The sequence below is a fragment of the Pygocentrus nattereri genome, chromosome 4 (assembly GCF_015220715.1).
Source record: "Pygocentrus nattereri isolate fPygNat1 chromosome 4, fPygNat1.pri, whole genome shotgun sequence".
Lineage (NCBI taxonomy): Eukaryota > Metazoa > Chordata > Actinopteri > Characiformes > Serrasalmidae > Pygocentrus > Pygocentrus nattereri.
Genome location: NC_051214.1, coordinates 38,462,512 through 38,485,401, shown reverse-complemented (window position 1 = coordinate 38,485,401; position 22,890 = coordinate 38,462,512). Strand labels below are relative to the sequence as shown.

The window sequence follows — 22,890 nt, the reverse complement described above, 5'->3', positions numbered from 1 at the left end:
GACTCTCTATAACAGATCATTTCACAACAAACCTGTCTGAATGACTTCATTAACATTTTAACCATTTATTTATGCAAAAATTTAGCAAAATCAGTAAATTCCTGTTTAAACTCAGATGCAGCTGCATGCAGCTGCCATGGATCAGAGCAAAACCTTACTGGTTTAATGTTTTTTTTTCCCTTCAGAGCCTCACTATTTGTGAAAATAGTTGGATACTCACAGTGTTTTGTCAGAGTTTGCCAATTTAGGAGTGCTGGGATGGCTACTGAGGGAACGACTGCGAGCCAGTTTGGCTCTTCGCATTTCCTTACCTAAAAAACAGCATTATTGAGCCAACATTAAAACTGCCCAACATTAAAAATGCCATATCTGTTTCCATGCACTTCTGCCAGATTCTGCACTAACCAGCAGATGTGGATAGGGTGGCCCCAGATGTAGACCCTGACATGCCTTTGCTACCAGAAAGTCCCGCTTTGCTGTCTCTTCCTGCAAAAAACATCAAGGAGGCTTTACCATTAATTGAGAGTACGTATAAGTGATTAGTTGAATACAGATTACAGAAAGAAATTGTACAGCAGATTTACTTACATCTATGCACAGCTCTTTTCTCTGCTTTATCACTCAGAATGCAACTCATTAGCAAATTATCAAGTTCCTTATGAGCTGACTCATGTGTGAAAGAGCAGGGAACACATGGATCTGCAGCAATGTGGTTTGGATCAGGGATCATAGGAAGTGATTATTATATAAATATATCAGTGACTTACGCTTCTTTTCAGTGTGCTTTTCTCCAACCAATTTGGCTTCACTCTGCTGCCGTTCTAGCAGTTCCTATGTGTTAAAAAAAAATCTGAATCTTACACCTGACATTTGACAATGCTGATTATAAAAGGTCAAGTGATTACCTCGAAAAGAAGGTGAGCTTTCTTTGGAAATACTTTCAGCCCATTTTTCAGACATCACACACATTATTAATATTCATTGATATAAAAAAAAAGGCGTGCACAATGGCATGATGTTTACATTTGACATTCTGTGAACCAATATTTGATTTTGATGGCGTATTCATGGTACTCCAGAAGAGCAGAATGTTTAGGAGAGGCTGGGATACTGCACTAAAATATTCATTTTCCTGTATTTGGAACCTTGGCATCGATGGGTAACGACGTCCGTAAATAAAAAAGAAACAATGATAACAATGCAACTGCAATTTAAATATAAAAAAATAATTTAAAAAATTCTTCCTATTTCTTGTCCTCCAGTGCTTTAACATGCTTTGACATGTCAGGATTTCATGCACCCAACTATTCTACATTGTTCTACAAGGTTGATCTCTCACCATTTCAAGTAGTAAAGTTTCCTCCTTCTCCTTCTTTTGGTCTAGCAAGTCTCTTTCATGCCTTTTATGATACTGCAGGAGTGAAAAGTGCTCTGAGATCTCAAAACCAACCATACAGTCAAAATTCATTCACTTAAAACTAGCCACAAACAGCTGGACAAGTGTAAAGATAAGAATAAATTAATACCGGTTCTGTTATGTCCATTTTGTCCAGCTCCAAGACTGTCTGAGGAAAGAAAAAATATTAAATTAAATAATAAAATTTGTATAAAAGTTGTTTTAAAATTATTATTTTTTTTTTTTTTATTCAAGAGAGCATTAACTGACACAACCCCTCACCTTGCGCACTGTGGCCACTACATCTTTGTCTTTTTCACGGCAGAGCAGTTTCCTGACACAGAACTCCAGCTGCTGAAGCAGATGTTTGTCCGCAGGCAACCTGATGGTGGACCTTAGCCTGGGCAGCATGTGGCACAGCTTATACCTGCCAGAGTCACAGGAAGAGGTCTTCAGTGAGCCTCTGATTTGCTAAATAAGGATAGAATTCTAGAATACATGATCCACTCTGCAAGTAGAGAAAGTAGTAGCTACATGATAGGAGCACTGTACATGAATGGGGGTGAAGGCTGCAGCTATCACCTGACATTGGCCACAGGGTCATTGACGAGCTCAAGCGCCTGAATAAGAAAGTGTTTGCAGAAGTAGGATTTGGAGAAGAGATCTATGGCAATCTCACACAAGTCCAGAAACCGCAACCTGTTCCAGTAGCTTCTGCCTTGAGCAAGTTCTTAGAGAATGCAAGAAAAAGTAAGTAGATAGGATAAAATAATTGTATATAAGAAATCAGCCATTAAATTATACAAGAAAAATATGAAGAAAAAGCAAATGCAATTTCAGAGATGAAAGAACAAATTTAGTCTTTATGAATATTAATTAAAAAATTCATACAGTATTTCTAGATTAAAAAAACAAATCTTTGTGCTCCATTACCCTGCATTATTTTGCTGATGATCTCCTGCCGTTGCTCCTGTTTGCGATTGTAACGCAAAAACACACACAACGTCCGAGCAGCTTCTCTTTGGACTGGCAGAACATTCTAGAAAGTTGAGAAGAAAATGAAGATGAAAATATCTTTTTGAATTATTATATTTTTTGAATCAATATAATCAAATAAAATGTTTTCTCTCTAACTCCTTTATCACATTATTTAGAACACTGGTGGCTTTCTGTATGTGAAAAGTTGTGTCTCTGTATTGAACTGCTAGCGAGCAGGAAGGCTGAAAGTGGAGGGGTATGAACTGCTGTAAAAACACCTCTCCACAAAAACACCCCTGCCATGATAAAACAAACAGCACAAATGCAGCTTTGCTGATATAAAAAATCATGCACAATAAAAAGATTTCTATAAATATTTATCTGTTTGCTTACCTACAAAGACGAAAATCCAGTTAATTTCTGATTTTGTAAATCATACAAATTTCCATCATTTCAATATATTTAATATATTTTATTGAAGAAAAAATGCACAGTTCAATGGAGAGACTCCCAAAACAGAAGGGAATTGCATGTTATAGCTACTGTGAAAAGAGGATGGGGTCAAGACTAATATGAATATGCATAGAGTTTGTGTAAACATACAGTGGGTTGCAAAAGTATTCAGCCCCCTTGAACTTTTCAACCTTTTGCCACATTTCAGGCTTCAAACATAAAGATATGAAATTGTAATTTTTTGTGAAGAATCAACAACAAGTGGGACACAATTGTGAAGTGGAACGAAATTTATTGGATATTTTAAACTTTTTTTAGAAATAAAAAACTGAAAAGTGGGGCGTGCAATATTATTCGGCCCCTTTACTTTCAGTGCAGCAAACTCACTCCAGAAGTTCAGTGAGGATCTCTGAATGATCCAATGTTGACCTAAATGACTGATGATGATAAATAGAATCCACCTGTGTGTAATCAAGTCTCCGTATAAATGCACCTGCTCTGTGATAGTCTCAGAGTTCTGTTTAAAGCGCAGAGAGCATCATGAAGACCAAGGAACACACCAGGCAGGTCCGAGATACTGTTGTGGAGAGGTTTAAAGCCGGATTTGGATAGAAAAAGATTTCCCAAGCTTTAAACATCTCAAGGAGCACTGTGCAAGCGATCATATTGAAATGGAAGGAGCATCAGACCACTGCAAATCTACCAAGACCCGGCCGTCCCTCTAAACTTTCAGCTCAAACAAGGAGAAGACTGATCATAGATGCAGCCAAGAGGCCCATGATCACTCTGGATGAACTGCAGAGATCTACAGCTGAGGTGGGAGACTTTGTCCATAGGACAACGATCAGTGGTACACTGCACAAATCTGGGCTTTATGGAAGAGTGGCAAGAAAAAGCCATTTCTCAAAGATATCCATAAAAAGTCTCATTTAATGTTTGCCACAAGCCACCTGGGAGACACACCAAACATGTGGAAGAAGGTGCTCTGGTCAGATGAAACCAAAATCGAACTTATGTTTGGCGTAAAAGCAATACAGCTCATCACCCTGAACACACCATCCCCACTGTCAAACATGGTGGTGGCAGCATCATGGTTTGGGCCTGCTTTTCTTCAGCAGGGACAGGGAAGATGGTTAATATTGATGGGAAGATGGATGGAGCCAAATACAGGACCATTCTGGAAGAAAACCTGTTGGAGTCTGCAAAAGACCTGAGACTGGGACGGAGATTTATCTTCCAACAAGACAATGATCCAAAACATAAAGCAACATCTACAATGGAATGGTTCACAAATAAACGTATCCAGGTGTTAGAATGGCCAAGTCAAAGTCCAGACCTGAATCCAATCGAGAATCTGTGGAAAGAGCTGAAAACTGCTGTTCACAAACGCTCTCCATCCAACTTCACTGAGCTCGAGCTGTTTTGCAAGGAAGAATGGGCAAAAATTTCAGTCTCTCGATGTGCAAGACTGACAGAGACGTACCCCAAGCCACTTGCAGCTGTAATCACAGCAAAAGGTGGCGCTACAAAGTATTAAAGCAAGGGGGCTGAATAATATTGCACGCCCCACTTTTCAGTTTTTTATTTCTAAAAAAAGTTTAAAATATCCAACAAATTTCGTTCCACTTCACGATTGTGTCCCACTTGTTGTTGACTCTTCACAAAAAATGTCAATTTCATATCTTTATGTTTGAAGCCTGAAATGTGGCAAAAGGTTGAAAAGTTCAAGGGGGCTGAATACTTTTGCAACCCACTGTATATGTATAAGTGCATCTCACATTTGTTGTGATGATGCCAAACATTCTCTGCAGGAAACGGAAGTAGATTTGGTCTCCTGAGATGACCCTGGGCAGGCAGGAATAGCGTTGCAGAAGTTTCTCATGAACCCTCCAGCGTAGTGAGGATGCAGCCTTCTGCTCGGCTGCCACCAGGGCAGGAACCAGATCAGGCACATTCACCTGCTGAGAGAGGAAGTCAACATAAAAGTGTTGGTCAAAAAAGGGTCATTGTAAATCAGTTTTTAAAACAAAATAGCCAATGAACTTGTCAATCAAGAAAAAATGTTGGTGGTTTTGCATAAAATAATATATGAATGGCTCAAGACAGGTAAAATACAAGTTTAGATTTAAATAATATTAAACCTAATTGTGGCTCTTCTATGGTGCTTGAGGAAGAACACAAAAATCTCTACACAGCCAGCAGATGGAGCTACTGCTTCTACCAATCCTTCTCACCCTAACATATTCATTCATGTACCTTACTCTCAGGCCCTGCACCTTCCCCCCTAGAAGTTGCCAGCTCCAAAGTTTCCTGAAGGTGATTGATCAGCGCATCCAATACCTGCCAAAACGCAATGACAGAAGCTCAAACAACATCTTCACAAATACATCTAACAACATCTTCACAAATACAGCATAATATATTTTCACCACTCTAAGCAATTAAGATGAGATTTATTAAGAACGACAGCTATTTGTAATGCCCTGTTGTTTAACATGTTGTTTTTGCACACTTTGCATATGGAAAGTGCTTACAGGGAATCTTTTGTGAGAATTATTGTAGTTAAAATGAATTATCGGTACATTTCACAAAATAGACATTAACATTCAAATATTTTTACACGTTAAGTTTGTTGACAATTTTTCAATTTATTGGAATCAATTCTTTAAAAACTATTATTATGGACTTTTTATTTCAATGCATTATGTCAATACCAATGGCAGAAGTGCTACCAGGTGAAAAGGTTTTCTAACAGCTCTGGTTTTGTATGATAAAACCCTTATTCCTTATTGTGTATTCCCTAATGTTATACTTGTGAAGTAAAATTTAATGCAGTTCATTACTGACTGAGTTACTCTAATCTCAGACTTCAATCTTTGAATTGCATTTTAGCTGTCAACTGGATAATAACTCTGTAGTTATAAACAGTGTGAACAAAATCTATTAATAAAATCTGTTGTAAAGTCTCAATACAGTATTTTTTAACTATATGTAAATTACAGTACCGTGCAAAAGTCAGAAACCACCCTTTATTTATTTAATTTCCAGTCCAAACACTATATATCAAAAAAAGATTATAGATGCCTACTCATCCATCATTTCTTCTGAATTCAAGACTATTAATAGGGAGTTTGCCCTTCATTTGCTGTAGTAACACACAGAGAATATTAATTTTTAATATGGAATAGTTTCACATAATTACCATTACATATATAAAATAAACTTGCATGCATCTTCCTTAACTTCATTATAGAATACACTATGCAGAAAAAAGCGCATGTCATCAGTTGCATATGAAATCATATTTTTAATTGAAAATTTAATTTTGGTTGGATAACTGAAAAGGTTTTTATGCTACTGTTGCAGCACAAAAAAAGAGTTCTCAATTATTTCCAACAAAGCATTCAAACAAATCACATTTTTGTTTTGCATGCATTGATAATTTGCAAAGGACCCTGTTGAGTGATCGTTGAAAACCGTAACCGTTTCAGCAGCCTGAAAAATAGGTCTCTTTCCAACATGTGCCATGACTTTATAAACTGAACTAATGGAATCACTGTTTACTCTAATTAATCATCTCAACAGCATTACCGCTGTAAATCAATCTTAATTATGAACAGTGTAGTACTCTCATTGGTTCATAGATTTAGCAATGGCATTGTTTCATCAATACACTTCAGTAATTGACTTGTCAACTGTTTTTCGCAATGTTAGTGCTCTTTGCATTATGTTTACTTTTGTGCTTTTTAACAACAATTAGCATGACGAATGTTACAATTCCTTGACTTTGTAAGAACAGAATTGTTAAGTGATAAATATATTGGAATGTAACAAAAATCTTTCTGTTATATGGACACCAATAATTTATTAATGAAAACAATTCAATTCCCATATTAATTCCTCTGCAAAACAGTCAAATTTCCTTTCAGAAGTCAAGAACAATAAAGTGTTTGGAGGCAGGCTGTTCCTCTAACCATGTAAGTTATATATGTAAATAAATAATTTCTTTAGAGATAAAACCCACCTACCTACCACTGCTATAAATGCACATCCCACAAACCCACCCACTAACCACTGTTTTATTGTACATATAGAGTTATAGAATCAGTAAAAGAAGGTTAAAGAGAAGGTTTTAATTTTCATAGCATCTGTAACAATAATCAATACCTCACCTCAGTAACAACTAGTGTCAGTAAGCCTTGGGCTGGTGGTCTGTATGCTTAGCACAGCACTGAATGCTAATATTTTGTGTGACTAACATCTCTCAAGGGATTGGTATAGAACAAACAATAGCAAGCTCCTAACATCAGCTACAGAGAAATAGTGCATTTACTCATCCCACACAAAACACAGTGGCCTGGAACCTCCACAAACAGACTCTATACACACCGACACACATACATTAGGATATTCAGATGTTCAGTTTCCAGCAGCTATACTGCATACCCTCCAGCAGAGTTCAATGCTGGAATATTCAAATGATTATCTGTAGTGACACAACAGCTAACTTAAACAAAATTCTGGTAAAAAATCTGGTCTTATCACCTCTCACAGCAAAGATGTAGCATTCTCTTGAGGGATATTTTTTGTTTAAATACTATGAGAAAATTCCCTTCTGTGGTTGTGCTTTGAAGGTGGGAGGACTACAAAAACTTTAACGCAGACTTTCTTTCTTTTTCTGGGAGTTGGCTCTTGCATAAAGAAGCCAGCTGGCTAATGTCACTATTAGGAGTTATTAACAAGGTAGTTACCCAATTAACTTTAGTTATTGTAAGTCACTCTGGATAAGAGTGTCTGCTAAATGCCATAAATGTAAATGTAAATGTAGTTAGCTAATACAAATCAGCAACAAGGCTATTTGTTCGGATTTGTTGAGTATGATGGGGATTCCAATAGGGAAAGATCACCCCCTGCTGTTTCCTTTCAAAAAGTAGGTTACCAATAAATTTGAAGTGATACACATTATACTACAGTGCATGCTGTGTCATTACCATATATTTGACACTATGTTCAAAATTATTGATCCACGGCAAAAGACAAAAATACACTACCACATATTCCACAGAGAAGCCCCAACTGTGGCAGCAAAATGTTTTGCTATTATTTTGGCTATTATTTTTACAACAGCAAAAGCAAAATGAATGGCAATTCAGAACAACCACAACCAGTAGATGGCATAGGTACACACTCTGCCCTTTCTCTCTCAATTGTTGTATTTGTGTAGTGCATGCTGGGCATTGTAGTGAGTAAACACTGATAGAAAAAAGTCAACTATATATAATCATGAATTCTGCCAAAAATTGTTAACTTGAGAGATACAATGCTACACTACAGAATGCTACAGAACATGGCAAATAGTAAATATAAGTATCCTGCTGCAATGCAACTTTAAGCATGGAAAGGTCAGGCAAGATAATTCATACCCAAATGCACACAAAGAAGGAAAAAGATGAGTCCACCCCCTAAACACAAGGTTTGTCAGCAAAGACAAGCTGAGTCTTAAAAGATGGAGTTTGGCCAGAAAGTGCTCTATGTCCCAGAGAAGAGTCAGCTGTCTGACACACTGAAGTAGAAATCGTCACAGAACTGAGTAATGTTCTCAGTGGACAGAGCATCACCAAATTATACATAAACCCTGTGTGCCAAGCGAATAACAACAACAAAGCAGACATCACAGCTGTAGACTCTCTATCAGACACACAGCCACCCACCTATACATTTGAAATACAAATATGCGTCTTCTCAGACAGAAACGCACACACACACAGGTCCTACCTCTAATGAATCATCCTGCAGCAAGGTGATCAGCTCTTTGTGTACATAGTGCACATTTGGACCCAGCAGTTTAACCACCTGAAACAGAGGGCATAAAGGGGGTGTAGTGTGCAATTTCAACCTCAGGACAGAGTTACCTTAAACCCAGGGTTACAAATAACCAGTGTCTACATCAGGTAATAACAGCTGTAAGGAAAAAAGGTTGGGTAATAAGCCCTTAGCTCTGGTAATAAGTAACTAGCTCTGTCCGCAAGCACATCTTGAACATTAGGTCAGTGTAGCCCAATTCACACCTCTTTCCTCATCCCCAGCTGACTTCTCATACTCACCCAGTCTCTTCAAATTGCATTACACTGCACAGCCAGATTATGTAATCTACTAAACTAAAGACCTAATATGATAGGGGTGAGTGGAGTCTATACTTCCTTACGCACTTATGTAAGAAATAAACCACATACATGAGCACACGTATGTTATACATCCTATACAATAGACTTCCCATATGCACAGAGGAGAGTTACAGCTGGTACCTCATGAAACCCCTCAGCAGCCGTCCGCCGGACTGATATTTCAGGGTCGTGACAAAGACTCGAGAAGGTCCGGTACAACTCAGACAGAAAGTGGTTTGGGTCAGCAAATAACACCATGGCCTGTAGGAAGAGTAAAGAATGTTGACAATAATAGGAACTGTTTAGGTATATATGACTGACTTTAAAAAGCATTTTAAAGTACAAGTTATATGGTTTTTCTACAGGTCACAAGTGTAGAATATATCATGACAGTGATTTCACTAGGGATCATACAGTCTGGATATTTTCTAAATCACCTATGAAAGAGTGGCAAAACTATATTTCAAAATTTCCAGTGTGCCAGTTTAGTCATATAGATGGAGAGTTTGTTTCAAAACTGTTATACACTCTTAAGCATCTGTTATAAGTGTGCTTTGAGTAAGCGGGTTTGCTTTTCTTTCTGTTTCTACAGGGAAATATCAAAATTATTAGCTATGGTAAACAATTGGCAGACAGGTTAAATCGAAATTATTTTCTTACGGAACCATCAGTTAAAACTTTCATTGTGGAACCACAAGGAATCAAATTACAGCACCTTCATTTTTACAAGCGTACATTTATACTAATCCATAGTTTGGTACGGCAATATGACAATAGTTATCATTATCATGATAAATTACATCACAGTGTGCTTTTCTGAGCATATCATGGATGTGGTCAGTAATTTTATCAACTGCAAGAGAGCATAAGTTGTCTTATTTAACCAGAATCAGTTCAGTGCGGCATGGGAAATGTTAAATAAAAATAATTTGCATAGTTTATGATAGTATTTTTAAATGTGCTTTGTCTGTTCCAACTTACCAGATGTCAGGAAAAATCGTGAACATTTCTTAAGTATTGTGATATTACATGTTTGCTGTATCACCTACTCTTAATATATAGTGTGACAAAGACATGAACACAATCACTTTTACATATATTTAAATCATAAATTATATTTTAATGTCTTATAATCACCAGTTACAGAATCATGTGAACCTACTTTAACATTACAGACAGTTATCATTATGCAAAACTTTCAGCTGCTTTCTACTCAAAGCGCTCCCAGAAAGCACAAACATATGCAGAGTGGCCGTCTCTATTTATAACCAGCACAGAAAGCACAGTCGCTTCAGTAGAGACAGATGGAGCAGTTACAGGTTTAATTTTCTCAAACAAGCATCCAGATCAAAGAGCCCTGTAACAGGAGATGTCTGTGCTCCCTCACAAGATTTTCTAGAATTTTCAAAGTACATAATTCAGATTCTGAGTGTGTCATGAAAATATTCTTTGGGTCAGATCTAAGCAGACCTGAAGTACTGAGATAGAAAGACTGAAAAATGAGCATGGGCTATGGGGCTATTCAGTTTCATCTTGTCATACCTGTCTTGGTTTGTTCTTACACATGCAAGTATGACCGTAACCTGATCCAATGATGTCACGACATCTAAACGTGTAAGAGGTCACCAAGTACTGTTTGTAGAAGACTGATACAGTGGTGCTCTGTCACTCACAGGGAAGTTGTAAGCGCAATTCCTGCGCACCAGGGCATACTTGTTCTCCAGCTCCAGGGGGTAGGGCTGGCTCTCGCAGTGGCCGTTCTCATGCTGCAGTCCCAGACAGCACAGCTTCTTATAGAACTCCAGAAACCAGAGATGCTGCTCATCTGTGAAAGATGCTGTTTTGAAGCAAGAAGCAGGAGTCAATGTCATGATGAGCACGGATCCGGAAGATTTGGAGGCCTGAACATTTCATCTCATATGCAATCAAAGACAGAAGGGGCATTTGAGAAAAGCTCAGAAGAAGTCCACTGGCAACTGAGCACACAATGGCTGGCTTTTGACAGAGGCCAGTGCATGCCAAGGCAAGTCAGTGCTCAGATGGTGCATTTATTGCGCCTGAAGCAGTGAAAGCAAGCAGAAATTCGAACTGTGACTCATAAACAATTACCTATTAAATTATCATCATCAGTCACATCATTACTTCATCCACAGATCAATATGTTGCTTAGTTGCCATAATAAGCATATACAGCATAATGTACGTTATGGAATGAAAGTTCCAAGTAATTATAATTGTCTACAGACCATTCATCAGGCAGAATAAAGATTATGACTTGCAAAGATGCCATAAGCATGAGGATTCTGCATAGAAAAAGCTTGATATAATCCTCGCTAGAGCCTGAGAACTGCTGTGGAACACTGATTGCCATTGGCATACGACTTAAGCCCAACTGTGGAACAGGCGGTTTTAAATTAAATCGCATTCTCAGCAGTTCACCACTTCACAGCAAGCTAAGAATAGATTGCTAGCTAGAAATAAAATCATCATCACGGTTAATTCTGATTAAATGGTTGACAATATAAAATGTCTTAAATTACCAAGATATTCTCCATTAAAATCAATGAAGATCTGCCATTTGTGGGTACTGATTGTCTGAGTTACAGAGCAACTGTAACCATGAAGGGCAGAATTTGAGAAATCATGAATTCTAGTGCTTCAGCATCCTCCTACTTGCCAACCACTACAGAAGCTCAGGTGTGAGTACGATTCAGACACCCACCCGAGAGGCCGTGACACAGCTTGCCATACTGGAAGGACAGGGAGGCCAGCACTGCCTCATCAGCTTTAAAGCATTTCTCACAGAATGTCTTCACCAGGGGAAATATAACACGTGTCCTGTCATCTGTGGAGAAAGGGTGAGAGGAAGTCAGAGAGACTGTGTGAGACTGATGTCCAGACTCATCTCTAGTCAGCATAGCAACCATCACTGCTTGTCTATTTCTGTATATGATGTCCCAGTGTGCCTCATAGACAACTTCAGATGTCAAAAAGAGGACACATTGCGCAGCAATGTGGCAGTGATGGGTGGCAGCTTGGCAAGAACAAGAAATGTGCATGTACACATCAAAAAAACTTTCCTAAAAGAGTCCTCTTAAAAGAGTCCTCTAAAATTGCTTTTGGGAGAACAACAGTCCCTGAATGCAAACGAATATGAAAACATATACAAGTGAACATTACCAAGTATTGTAATACAAAATGTAATTGGACCACCATGTTGTAATGTGATAAGAGGGTTTGAAAATTGAACTCCTGGATGTTTAAGATGTTTAACTCCTGGAGGAAAGCTTCTTTCACTTAAGCCGCCTACAATTGTTGCAATATCTGTCTAACAAAATAAGTTCAAGTAAGTACAAATCCTCTCTCATTCCCCAAAAAAGGAAGAACAAAGGCATTTTCTGTAAGACTGCACTTGTTTATGAACAGAATATTATATAAATTATAAAAATATTTCTAGAAAAACAAAATACAGTAGCAGAATTTGGGCCTGTCCACATACACTGAGCTCCAGCAAGACATGAGCTAGCTACAGCAAGCACAGAAGGGGTTTAATGAGATTAGACATGTTATTGATACGTGGAGTCCGCACACAAAGCATGCACCTGGAGTCATCATACCTTTGCTTTACAGTACATTAGCTTATCACTATGTAATACAAACAATTATTATCTATTTTGCCAAGTTATAATTCTCATCTAGTGACTTTACCCTTTCTACGTGTTCATCATGTCAGTGGTGTTGCAGTAGTTCTACTGATATTTTATTAATATGAGCCATACGTTCTTTAAGACATGGTTTCAGTGCTAAAAGTGAAAAGTAAATAGATCAGATCTTCAATGCTAGAAGTGTACAATAGTGGAGGAGCGTTTGATAATAGGTAGTTTTAACTTGTAGTATTTTGACACCTTACCACTATTTCAGACATGTTAACATTGCTGCCTTCTTTACTATTCTCTCTCAGGACTATCTGGATAATGTAGGAACTTGCCATTTGCACCTTTTTAGAGAGTGAAACTGTGTGTTTTATGTGTTTCTTTAATGTTTATTTAGAAATACTGGATCTATGTACATCAGGTTATGTATATAGGTCTGTAAAACTGCTGTGCAGTAGCAAACATGTTTTTACATCTCATGTAAATTGCTCCATACACCCCTGCATTATGCAATTTTTTGCTCCTTTAAGAGAAAAGCTACTGAATGGAGCATACGGTGGGTTTTATTGTTGGTTAGACTACTATCTGCTATAGACTGCTATAAATGTATTGTGTATTTTTGGCCAGAAGTAACGACCAGATAGGTTTCACTTCACTTAGAACCTTACCTTTACTTTTTTTTTATTAGAATCTCACTAGAACCTTACTAGAACATTGTAACTGTCATTTTTGAGTTTTTTTGACATTCTGACTCCCTGAAAAACACTGAAAACATCACTTTTGACACCCTGAAAAAACATTAAAACCAATATTTTTGACTCTTTGAAGCTGCTTCCTTTATGCGATGTAAACATAGAAAGCTTACCACTGTCAAACATCTCTAACAGGTTGATAATGGTGTCAAAAGCCGCCAGTCTCACAGTGCTGCCCTCATCTCTAGCCAGCTCCACCAACTCTGGCAGCACTACAGCCTTCGTATGTTCCAGCCTGGTGCAAAGAAAAGAAAGAGACAAATACATCACACATTAAAACACTGTAAATGTGCAACACACCGATATATTTAAATGCTCATTTATCCACTTCCATGCAAATAATATCTGGTTATTGACATGCGTCTTCCAGGTCAAACAGAAAGTATCATAGACTATATAGCCAAAAGTATGTGGACACCATAGTTAACTATGGAAGCCATAGTTAACACTAATTTGTTTCAAACTACTCTTTTACTGAATTCGGTTGCACCACCATTTAAGCCATGGCTTAACTAGTGACTAACGTGTACGCTGCTTTCACATGATAACATGCTCAGAACCAATAAACTTACTGCAAGAAAGTGATCGCTACAGCAGATTTCACTGTCTTTTTTGCATTTTGTGGAAACATATACAGTAAAGATGAGAATAATGGGTAACACTTTACAGTATGGCCCTGTCCACACCAACTGACAGAACCCTACATAAATGTTTATATATACTTATTCCAATAGGCATCATTCATTATAAAGGTTACATTAGCCAGTTTTGATCAAAGTTAACTAAATGCTAAGTTTATGACAGATGATACCTATTGTAAAAAGCATTTATAAACATTTATGTAGGGTTATGTCAGCTGTCAAGACAAGCTTATTTTGATGTCATGTAGCCTTGTGAACAGCACCCTACAGTAAAGTTTTGCCAAATAATGTATACAAGTTAAACGGAATAAATCTGAACACCTGCAGCCATTGTCTGTTATTCTTCAATATTTCCTTGCAACATCCAAATGTGCCATTTTTTTTTTTTTTAAGCAAAGGTTTCTGCCCATCCGATAGCAGCATCAGTTTAGACATTTCAGCAGCAGTGTCTCACTTAACTGGAGCTATGGGTGCTGGCTTTATGTAAGGAGTTAAAACCAGAGGGATTTCAAATTGTTATCTTAACTAACCAAAAAAGTTATGTTTTCTGTCTTGCAAAATTTTTATAAAACAAAAAAATAAAAGTTTTGTCTATTACATTCTGTTAATTTCTCTAATATTTACACTTGCTTAGAAAAAAGTCAAAAATGTTGTGGAAAGGTTTCCTAGAAGAGTGGAGGTTGTTATAGCCACAAGAGGGGGATTTCCATAGTGATGCCCATGGCTTTGGAAAAGGATGTCCTATACGTGTGTACGTCAGGCATGCATATACTCTTAGCCACATAGTATGTGTATGATACCAGAATGGAAGTCAGTGTCTCACAGTACTACAGTGTGTACTGTGAACATGCATCAGTTAAAACAAATCCAATTTACAACTCTTCCTCGTATTTTCCATTTCGTCAGCTTCTGATTTTTCCAATAAATTATTCAACAATAAAAATGAAATTAAATAAAAATGTTAAATACATGCTTTGACAAAGTTTTGATGAACTCTTATTTAGCAAATAAACTACTAGTTTGAGCGTACAAGTTCAAATATATTTCATTATTGCTGTATTGCTATTGGGAGGCATGCTTCTGACAAAAAGAATCAAGTTATGTCATCCGAATCCTTTTAATATGACCAAGCTTGTCCCGAAAGTGAAGCAGAACCATGTTGACAGTGGCTATCAGTCTTCACTAGTAAGGTCAAAAAACCCATTAATCTACAACAGTCATACAACTCTGTCTCCTTGGACACATCACAACAGGAGGTTATTCAAAATGACTATAAGGAACAAGTTGCACATTCAACATTAAACTCTTACTGTGACTAATTTGTCTAGTCTTTCTTAGGTAGTCTGAGATCCTGTACTGAAAACAACGCCATTCAAACTTATGGAATACCCAGTTCTTTTATGTTAATCTCTTTCTCTTTTTCTTTTTACCCAATTCCCCTGGCGATGTTCTCCAGCTGGCGACACATGCAGGAGCGCACCTCGTACTCCACATCCTGACACAACGACCTGACCAGAGGCAGCAGGTCCTTCTTCACTCTGCAAAAGGCAGCCACAGAAACAAGTCTGAGAAACCTTTACCAGCAGCAGGACAATACAGATGCTATACTCAAAATAACTCATCATAACTGTTAAAAAAAATCTGACAAGGCTGTTAAAAAAAATCTGTCTTGAAAGAATCTGCATATGCTGCTTTATGTTTGTTGTCAGTCTAAAGATAAAATAAACAATAAGAATTCTAAATCTGACACTTGCGTAAGTGCTAAACAATTTCAAGTGTCTTTTCTCTCAACCCTTGTCACCATGTAAATGCTTATAAATGAGCCTTTACTATGAGCAGCAGAGAAAGCTTCTATTATGTTTGGCTAAAACTACCTGAAGCATTCCAGGGACACACCTATTTGAAATTCTACAGCCACTACAGTTACCTCTGTTAAAATCCATTTTAGCTAAAAAATAACTGTACTTTGCAAAGCAGTGGTATTGCTGTGATGGAGAACAGTACAGCCATTTCTGATAATACTGTTGCTTTATGTTTGCATGAAAGAAGTTCCTCTGTATCAGAGCTCAGCATGGTGGAAACGTGCCAGCATACCTGCCTTATAGGCAGAAAAACAGAAACTTTGGCAAACTCACACTGATGACTCAAACTTGGCAGCAACCTTGCCTAAGATGCGACAGCTGGCTAGACGGGCCGGTACAGACTGTGAGAGCTGAGCTTTAGATACCAAGGGGCTCAGAATCTGCAAACACAATCAGGCCACAGCAAAAGAGGTTAAGATTTAATTGTTTTATTCAAACCCTTCCTTATTCCACAGACTGTTAATCAGAATAGCTATGAAAAGAGAGAAAGATCTAAGAAAAATCTAAGAAAATATTATTACCTCCTGTCTGATGGTTTCTTTTGGTAAAGCATCAATAGCTGAAAGCAAGGTCTCTAGCCAAGCACTGCCGACCACTGTTGAAAATGCCACAAAGAGGAAAAACAAAGCTCAAACTGAATCTCAGCAGAAATGTAGGCTTTACTCTGTCTTCATTTAACATTTGAAATGTACTATTAAATGTTGTATAAAGCACACCATTTTCAGGTCTGACCATAGTAGAAAGGGCACTATTACATTCAAGATGATAACTCCAATTTCACATTTACTACTTCAGAATGAACCTTCAGTTACTGTGGAGAGGTGTGGTATCTCAGAGTGCTGACCTGTGTCCCTGTGGTCTAGGTTGAGGAGAACTATCTGCAGGATTGAGTGGGTGTGGGTCTGGATGAGGACTATGTCGTCCTGGAGAATGGTCAAGAAAGAGCCTGCTGCGGCGAGCTGCATGTCCGCCCCAGCTACGTGCAGCACCTCCTGTGAGGGGGCGGGAAAAGCTATGGATGATCATTTAGCAAACACTACATATTAATGAAGCATGTCCTAAACTCAGGGCTGAGAAGAGAGAGATGGAGCAGAATTTGGCCTACCCTGACTTTTGGCACCACCCTCCGGAACGTCTCTGCTGGGTTCTGACGCACCAGGTTTGGCAAGTTGACAATCACACTAGCTCGCTGGACATCCTGACCAGAGCTGGCAAGAAGTCAGGACAAGCAAACAGAAACAGAGAATGTTCAGTTTTTGCCTTTCCCTGAATCTCAAAGTCCATGAAAAACAAAATACAGTATTATCTACTGTCTGTTTTCCTTTAACATCTCCAATCTCTTTAACTAGTTTGACAGCCAAATGTTGATCATCATACCACATCTAGAAATAGCAGCAATGCTTCTTTGAAAACATGATTACAGTCCTTCAAAACTGCATAAAGACACAGTGGTGACATACTTTAAAATAGACGTTTTCAATTTAGGCTTTAATTCAACGTAAAAGCAAGAGCACGAACACTTTCAGATTCAATGCTTGGTGATCAGTTTCAACCATCAGATAATGCGCTTTTAGTGGACCCACAGGGGGACAGATAACTGATCTGATTTCAACCCAAGTAAAATACTTTCCAAGCATTAAATGCCACCGAGTTAATGCTGTAGCTTTCCTCAATACAGCACTGAATGAGAAAAACAGTTATTTTTGTTGTATCATGTATCAAGTCTTCAAGTTTTAAGACCTCTATTTTTTATATCCTAGACGATTATGACTATAAGCATTAGTGAAACTGAGGTTCAAGTGTGCTAAGAACTCAGGAAATAAATATTAACAAAACATGCACTTATCAACGCTGCCCCAAACAAAAACAAACACCCATATCTCAATTGTTTTTTTTTTCTATTTTTCTTGCTCTACATCATTTGATCACAGTGGTTCTCCTTTATACTGTGTAAAAATATAACAATGAATGGACCAACAGAAATGCTCTAAAATGACTAAAAGCTCTTTTTGAGGCACGCAGTGACAAATTTAGATTGAGTTTAGTGATATTGCTGATCTGTAGTTGTTACGTTTTCAAACTTTCAATCTTTAAACTCCTCAGACTTCCTTCTTGTCCCAGAACAGCTCCTAGTCTGTCGGTCTGTCATGTGCTGTTGCCCTAAATAATGAACTATAAACAGGTATTCATTACTTTTTCAGAGGTAGGTTGTCCTCCTGTGGCCTTTGTTGGCAGAGGGTTATTTAATAACTATGAAAGGGCCTTGCCTGCTGCCAAGTCTGTCGAAGAAGAAGGTAATGTCGTCATGGTTTGTGCACATGCTGAATATGGGCAATAATGTTCAGCACCTTGGCAATAGGTCTGTTTATGGGGTAGTCGACAGAGGCACTACACACAGAGAGCAGAGCAGCTGGTATCTATGGGGAGCGGAGTGACTTAATCAGCTAAAGACCAGGTGATGAGGGGGCCAGTAATACAATCCAAGTCCTTAGGTACAGACTTTGATCTGACTCTGAATGCTTGGGCCATGTTCTTCCTGGAGGGCAGTCAGAAAGTAAAAAGATCCACACTCGCATTTGTAATTAGGTTTGACTGTCGAGTGAAGGATGAGCTGGAGACTTGGGTTTCATATAAAGACAAAGCCTGCTCAGCTAGGCCTTAAAAGCCTAAACTTTTGCTTGGGCAGAATGCCATGTGTGACTTGCACTGTACTGAGAAAGCTGACATTCCACAAAGCTACTTCATGCTATACTGAGTTCACTCTAGTGAGATTTTGAAAACAGACTCAGTAATAAGTAATCAGGCGTTTTTTGGGGTTTTTTTTTCCTTTTCTAATGGACGTTAGGGTGAAGTGACTGAAGGATTTATCCATGCATTAACTTCTCATCAAAAACAGCAAAAACAGAAACAGTTCTTACAGCAAAAATAAATTATCATGAATATTAGTAACATTATTAACAATGACACCTTTCAATAAACTTCATAAATTTCATAAGCAAATCAAATAACAGTGCTCACCTCAAAGTGTCCATTTAGACCGCTTAATCCACTTAACACATATAAAACTTGGGGAGTATTCAGGCTTCTGTTCATTACTTTCATAACTTTCATAGTAGTTAGTGAATCACTTGAAATTGGCTAGTTGCTAAGTATTAAGTCAAACTTATTAAATGAATAATAAGCCTTCTCTGCAGAGAAAATGATTCCATTAGAAGATATTTTAATAAGAGGGTAAGAAGTTCTATTGAAAATATATCCAAATTTTCCATAACACAGATTGAAAGAAGGTAAGAAGAGACAGACATATGAAGGATGGTAAGCATAAGGTTTAGGTATTACACTGCAATACAGCTTTTGCCTACTGAACAGTTGGGATACTGACCAATTTAACTTACAGAAACATAACCCACTTTAAATGTTTAGTACTGTGCAAAAGGAAAACACTATAAAATTATTTGAATTATTAGAAATTCTAGCTTTTTATTGTACAAATGTTTGCATTTATTCAAAAGTATGGTTACTATCTAGATAAATGGTTTTAAACATGTTCAGGTGACTTGTAGAGTTTTGTATGTTATGTATTCTTAATTGTAACAAACTTACTTCTACATACATACGTACATATATATATATATATATATATATATATATATATATATATATATATATATACATATATATATATATATATATATATATATATATATATATATATATATATGTGTGTGTGTGTGTGTGTGTGTGTGTATATACATATATAAATATATATAAAACTGCGTGAGTTTCCTCCGGGTTCTCTGGTTTCCTCCCACAGTCCAAAGACATGCAGTCAGGCCAATTGGACGTGCTAAATTGCCCCTAGGTGTGAGTGTGTGAGTGACTGTCTGTGCCTGTCTGTCTGCCCTGCGATGGACTGGCAACCTGTCCAGGGTGTATCCTGCCTTCCGCCTGATGACTGTTGGGACAGGCACACAACGCACACAAACGCACACATCGATCAGGCATAACATTTTGACCACGTCCTTGTTAGTATGCAGAGAAAAAGATAGACTACAGTCTGTAATTGTAGAACATGAATTGTAGAAGTGCACCTGTATGGTCATAATTTTATGTAAGTGGAGATGATAAAATGGACAATGAGCGCAGAAACAAGGAGGTGGTCATAGTTTTATGCCCGGTGTTATGTATGTGTGTATGTGTGTGTGTGTGTGTGTACGACAACTGAAGTTTGTCAGTTCTGTCATATAACTATATACATGCTATTCCATATTTAACTGCAGTAAATGTATCTGTGATGTTTCAGGATACTGATAACTTTGCAACAGCCCAATCCTTGTATGAACTTGAATAAGATAAGGGCAAAAATATTTTATTCATAAACATAAAATTTGTACTTTAATTGTTTTAAAGTAAACCCTTCAGGAGTCAGAAATGCATGCTTTTGGTACTCTCTGTGGAGAAACATTAGATCAGTGTGATCATAATCCATGGGCTATCTGCACATGAGGGACTCCCTCCTCCTCTGTTCGTCCTTCCAACTGCTCATCCACAACTTAACAAGCACTCTCTTCTTTGTCATCTCACAGATTTGCTGGCAGCCTGCTTTAAAGCACCAAGTGGCAGCCAACAGGGGCAATTAAATTGTTTTCAGAACTAGTTTGCTGCCCGAGGGAGCCGAGGTGTGGAATGACTCTGGCACTTAATTAGCTCAGAGAAGGAGTGCTACGTAGTTTTGTAGGTTAAAGAGGGACACCAAGAAGGAGATGCTCCAACAGGAGGTGTAAGGCCTAAATGTCCATTTATGTCAAATTGCAATTTGTGCCTTAAGAGAGCATTGCTCAGGTATCGCAATCAGTATCAGGAGAGATGATGGATCAGTGCATCTCTAGAATAAACAGTGGTGATTTATTTTTCACATGATAGCCATCAGCACTGGAATGCAAACTGCTTATGGGCCACTGAACTTTGAGTAGTTCATGCCAAATACAAGTAGTGTAGATTTATTATATAAATTATGCTTAGTCGAAGACCCAAAAAGATACACACTCCTTGAAAACTAGGCTTTACCAAATCTCTGTCAGGAAAACTGACCGGAGAATGACTACAATGTCAAGCTACTCTTCAGTGTGACAATATAACTGCCGTGAAAAAAGCATGGTCCTGACAAAAAATAACTGCTGAACCAAGACATGTGATGTTAAACAACTTCATTAAAAATGAAGGCGTTCAACAAAGTTATCTCCTTTTGCCTTGAAACTATCAGTCCATCAGAACAACAAACAAGACATTCTGTGAGAGTATTTGACAAGACACTCCTGGAGTGCTTGAGTTCTAAGGAAATCTGATAAAAGCATAACCCAATCTTCCAGGTAATCAGAACCAAGCCATCCAACTTTAATAAGCTTAAATCCTCCATCAGATAGCAGCACATCACTGTTGTACCTGTTCGTTTGAGTGTCAGTATCACACAGGATTAAGAATGGTGTCTCTCAGAAGTCGGGTCCTCCAGAGACTGGCACACAGTTAGGTTTGCCAGAGACATCAATGAAAGGCCACTCACTTGCTGCATTATTCATGAGGTGTGTACATCAGCGACGACACAGCCTGCTCTGACCTGCTGTGCTGAACACTCTTCGTCAGGCAGTAGGCGATGAGAAGTCATGAAGTGTTCAGCTTAACCCAAATACAGCTTTCGCAGGGAGTTCTTACCAACCACAGAGCAACCAAACAAACGCTATGTAGAAGAAACTGACCTTCTTCAGTAAAATAAATGGTTCTATATAGAACCATGAACACTCAAAGAACCCTTTGCATGATTAAAGGCTTCTTTTCATTGTTAAATAGTTCTTCAGAGTGAGAATGTGCTGTAGGTGGTAATATATAGAACCTTTTATTAAAAAAGTTCTGCATAGCACCAAAAAGGCTTCTTCTTTTGTTATGATGTCAAGACTGTAACAATAGAAGACCCCTTTTTGGTGTTACATAGAACCATACAAAAAAACACTATAACTCTGAAGAACCCTTTCATCACTCCAAGAACCCTTTAATCATTCAAATGAGTGTTCACGGTTCCATATAGAACTATTTTCTTTACTCAAGAAGCTGAAGAACAATCTTTTTTTTCATGTATGTCAGCTAATTGGACATTTTTACTGAATAAATGGTTTAACAAGATAAAAATGTACATCTCTGGGAAAAGTGCATGTCAAAGAGGTACATGGTACATAAAACAATGTTTTCCTTATAACAAAATTATTCAAGTAACCTAGTTAAAAAGATTACAGAGGTCCTTGACACAGCAGTTATTTAAAAATAAGAAAAAGGAAAAGCTAGTGAAGACTACATAGGAGAAGTTATTTGTTTTATATTATACAGAATACACCCCCACATGTGTACATGAGGAAAACATCCATTTCTGAGAATTTCCATGTTCCTGCATACTTATAACACTCTTTAAGAAGACTGCCAAGTTGATAGTCTCCAGTTATTGTTCTTTAATAGAGCAATACAGACTCAACAAATAAACTAGAAACAAAATGTGTAAATGCTTCCAAATCTGACTTTTATTACATGTTATAACACCTTTTCTAACACTCTTTAAGTTTTTTTGCACACCAACGGTATTCATTCTGTCTGAGCATGTTATTAGAGTGCATATAAAATTTGAGAGGCTTCTTTTAAGTGACTGAGAGGCTGCTTCTAATCCTAGCACACAAGCTGAAAGGCCTCTCAGTCAATACCCACGACATCTTGCTCCATTACCCTGTTTTAGCATGGCAAATAATGTGCTACCGATACTGCTTAAATCAGGTAAAATCTACACGCTAATCCTTCTGGTCAGAAACTTGTAGGTCACGTTATATTATTAATAAACCTGCCTATCCATCACTACTTGTTAATATAGATAAGCTTACCATGTTAAGTTAATCTATGCTATTATGATCGTCTGCAATATATGGACAAAAGTATTGGGACACCTACACATTACACCC

At 37.8% G+C, this 22,890-nt stretch overlaps 1 protein-coding gene across 5 annotated transcripts in view; it reads right to left on the bottom strand.

Moving 5' to 3' along the window:
- Positions 1-22,890, bottom strand: part of ppp4r4 (protein phosphatase 4, regulatory subunit 4) — a 29,887-nt gene that overhangs the window by 2,697 nt on the left and 4,300 nt on the right. The window contains exons 3-22 of one of the 5 annotated variants that reach the window (XM_017692608.2): positions 17,004-17,106; positions 16,743-16,890; positions 16,420-16,493; positions 16,172-16,278; positions 15,467-15,574; positions 13,509-13,630; positions 11,713-11,835; positions 10,665-10,828; positions 9,133-9,252; positions 8,603-8,680; positions 5,084-5,167; positions 4,606-4,785; positions 2,330-2,435; positions 1,979-2,126; positions 1,679-1,823; positions 1,527-1,565; positions 1,340-1,438; positions 768-831; positions 406-486; positions 221-311 (exon numbers count right to left, since the gene is read on the bottom strand). In XM_017692608.2, the coding sequence (XP_017548097.1) occupies positions 221-311; positions 406-486; positions 768-831; positions 1,340-1,438; positions 1,527-1,565; positions 1,679-1,823; positions 1,979-2,126; positions 2,330-2,435; positions 4,606-4,785; positions 5,084-5,167; positions 8,603-8,680; positions 9,133-9,252; positions 10,665-10,828; positions 11,713-11,835; positions 13,509-13,630; positions 15,467-15,574; positions 16,172-16,278; positions 16,420-16,493; positions 16,743-16,890; positions 17,004-17,106 (2,184 nt within the window). Of the gene's footprint in view, positions 1-220; positions 312-405; positions 487-767; positions 832-1,339; positions 1,439-1,526; positions 1,566-1,678; positions 1,824-1,978; positions 2,127-2,329; positions 2,436-4,605; positions 4,789-5,083; positions 5,168-8,602; positions 8,681-9,132; positions 9,253-10,664; positions 10,829-11,712; positions 11,836-13,508; positions 13,631-15,466; positions 15,575-16,171; positions 16,279-16,419; positions 16,494-16,742; positions 16,891-17,003; positions 17,107-22,890 lie in introns of all 5 variants that reach the window. The other 4 variants (XM_017692607.2, XM_037537766.1, XM_017692609.2 and 1 more) reach the window with 4 other exon arrangements.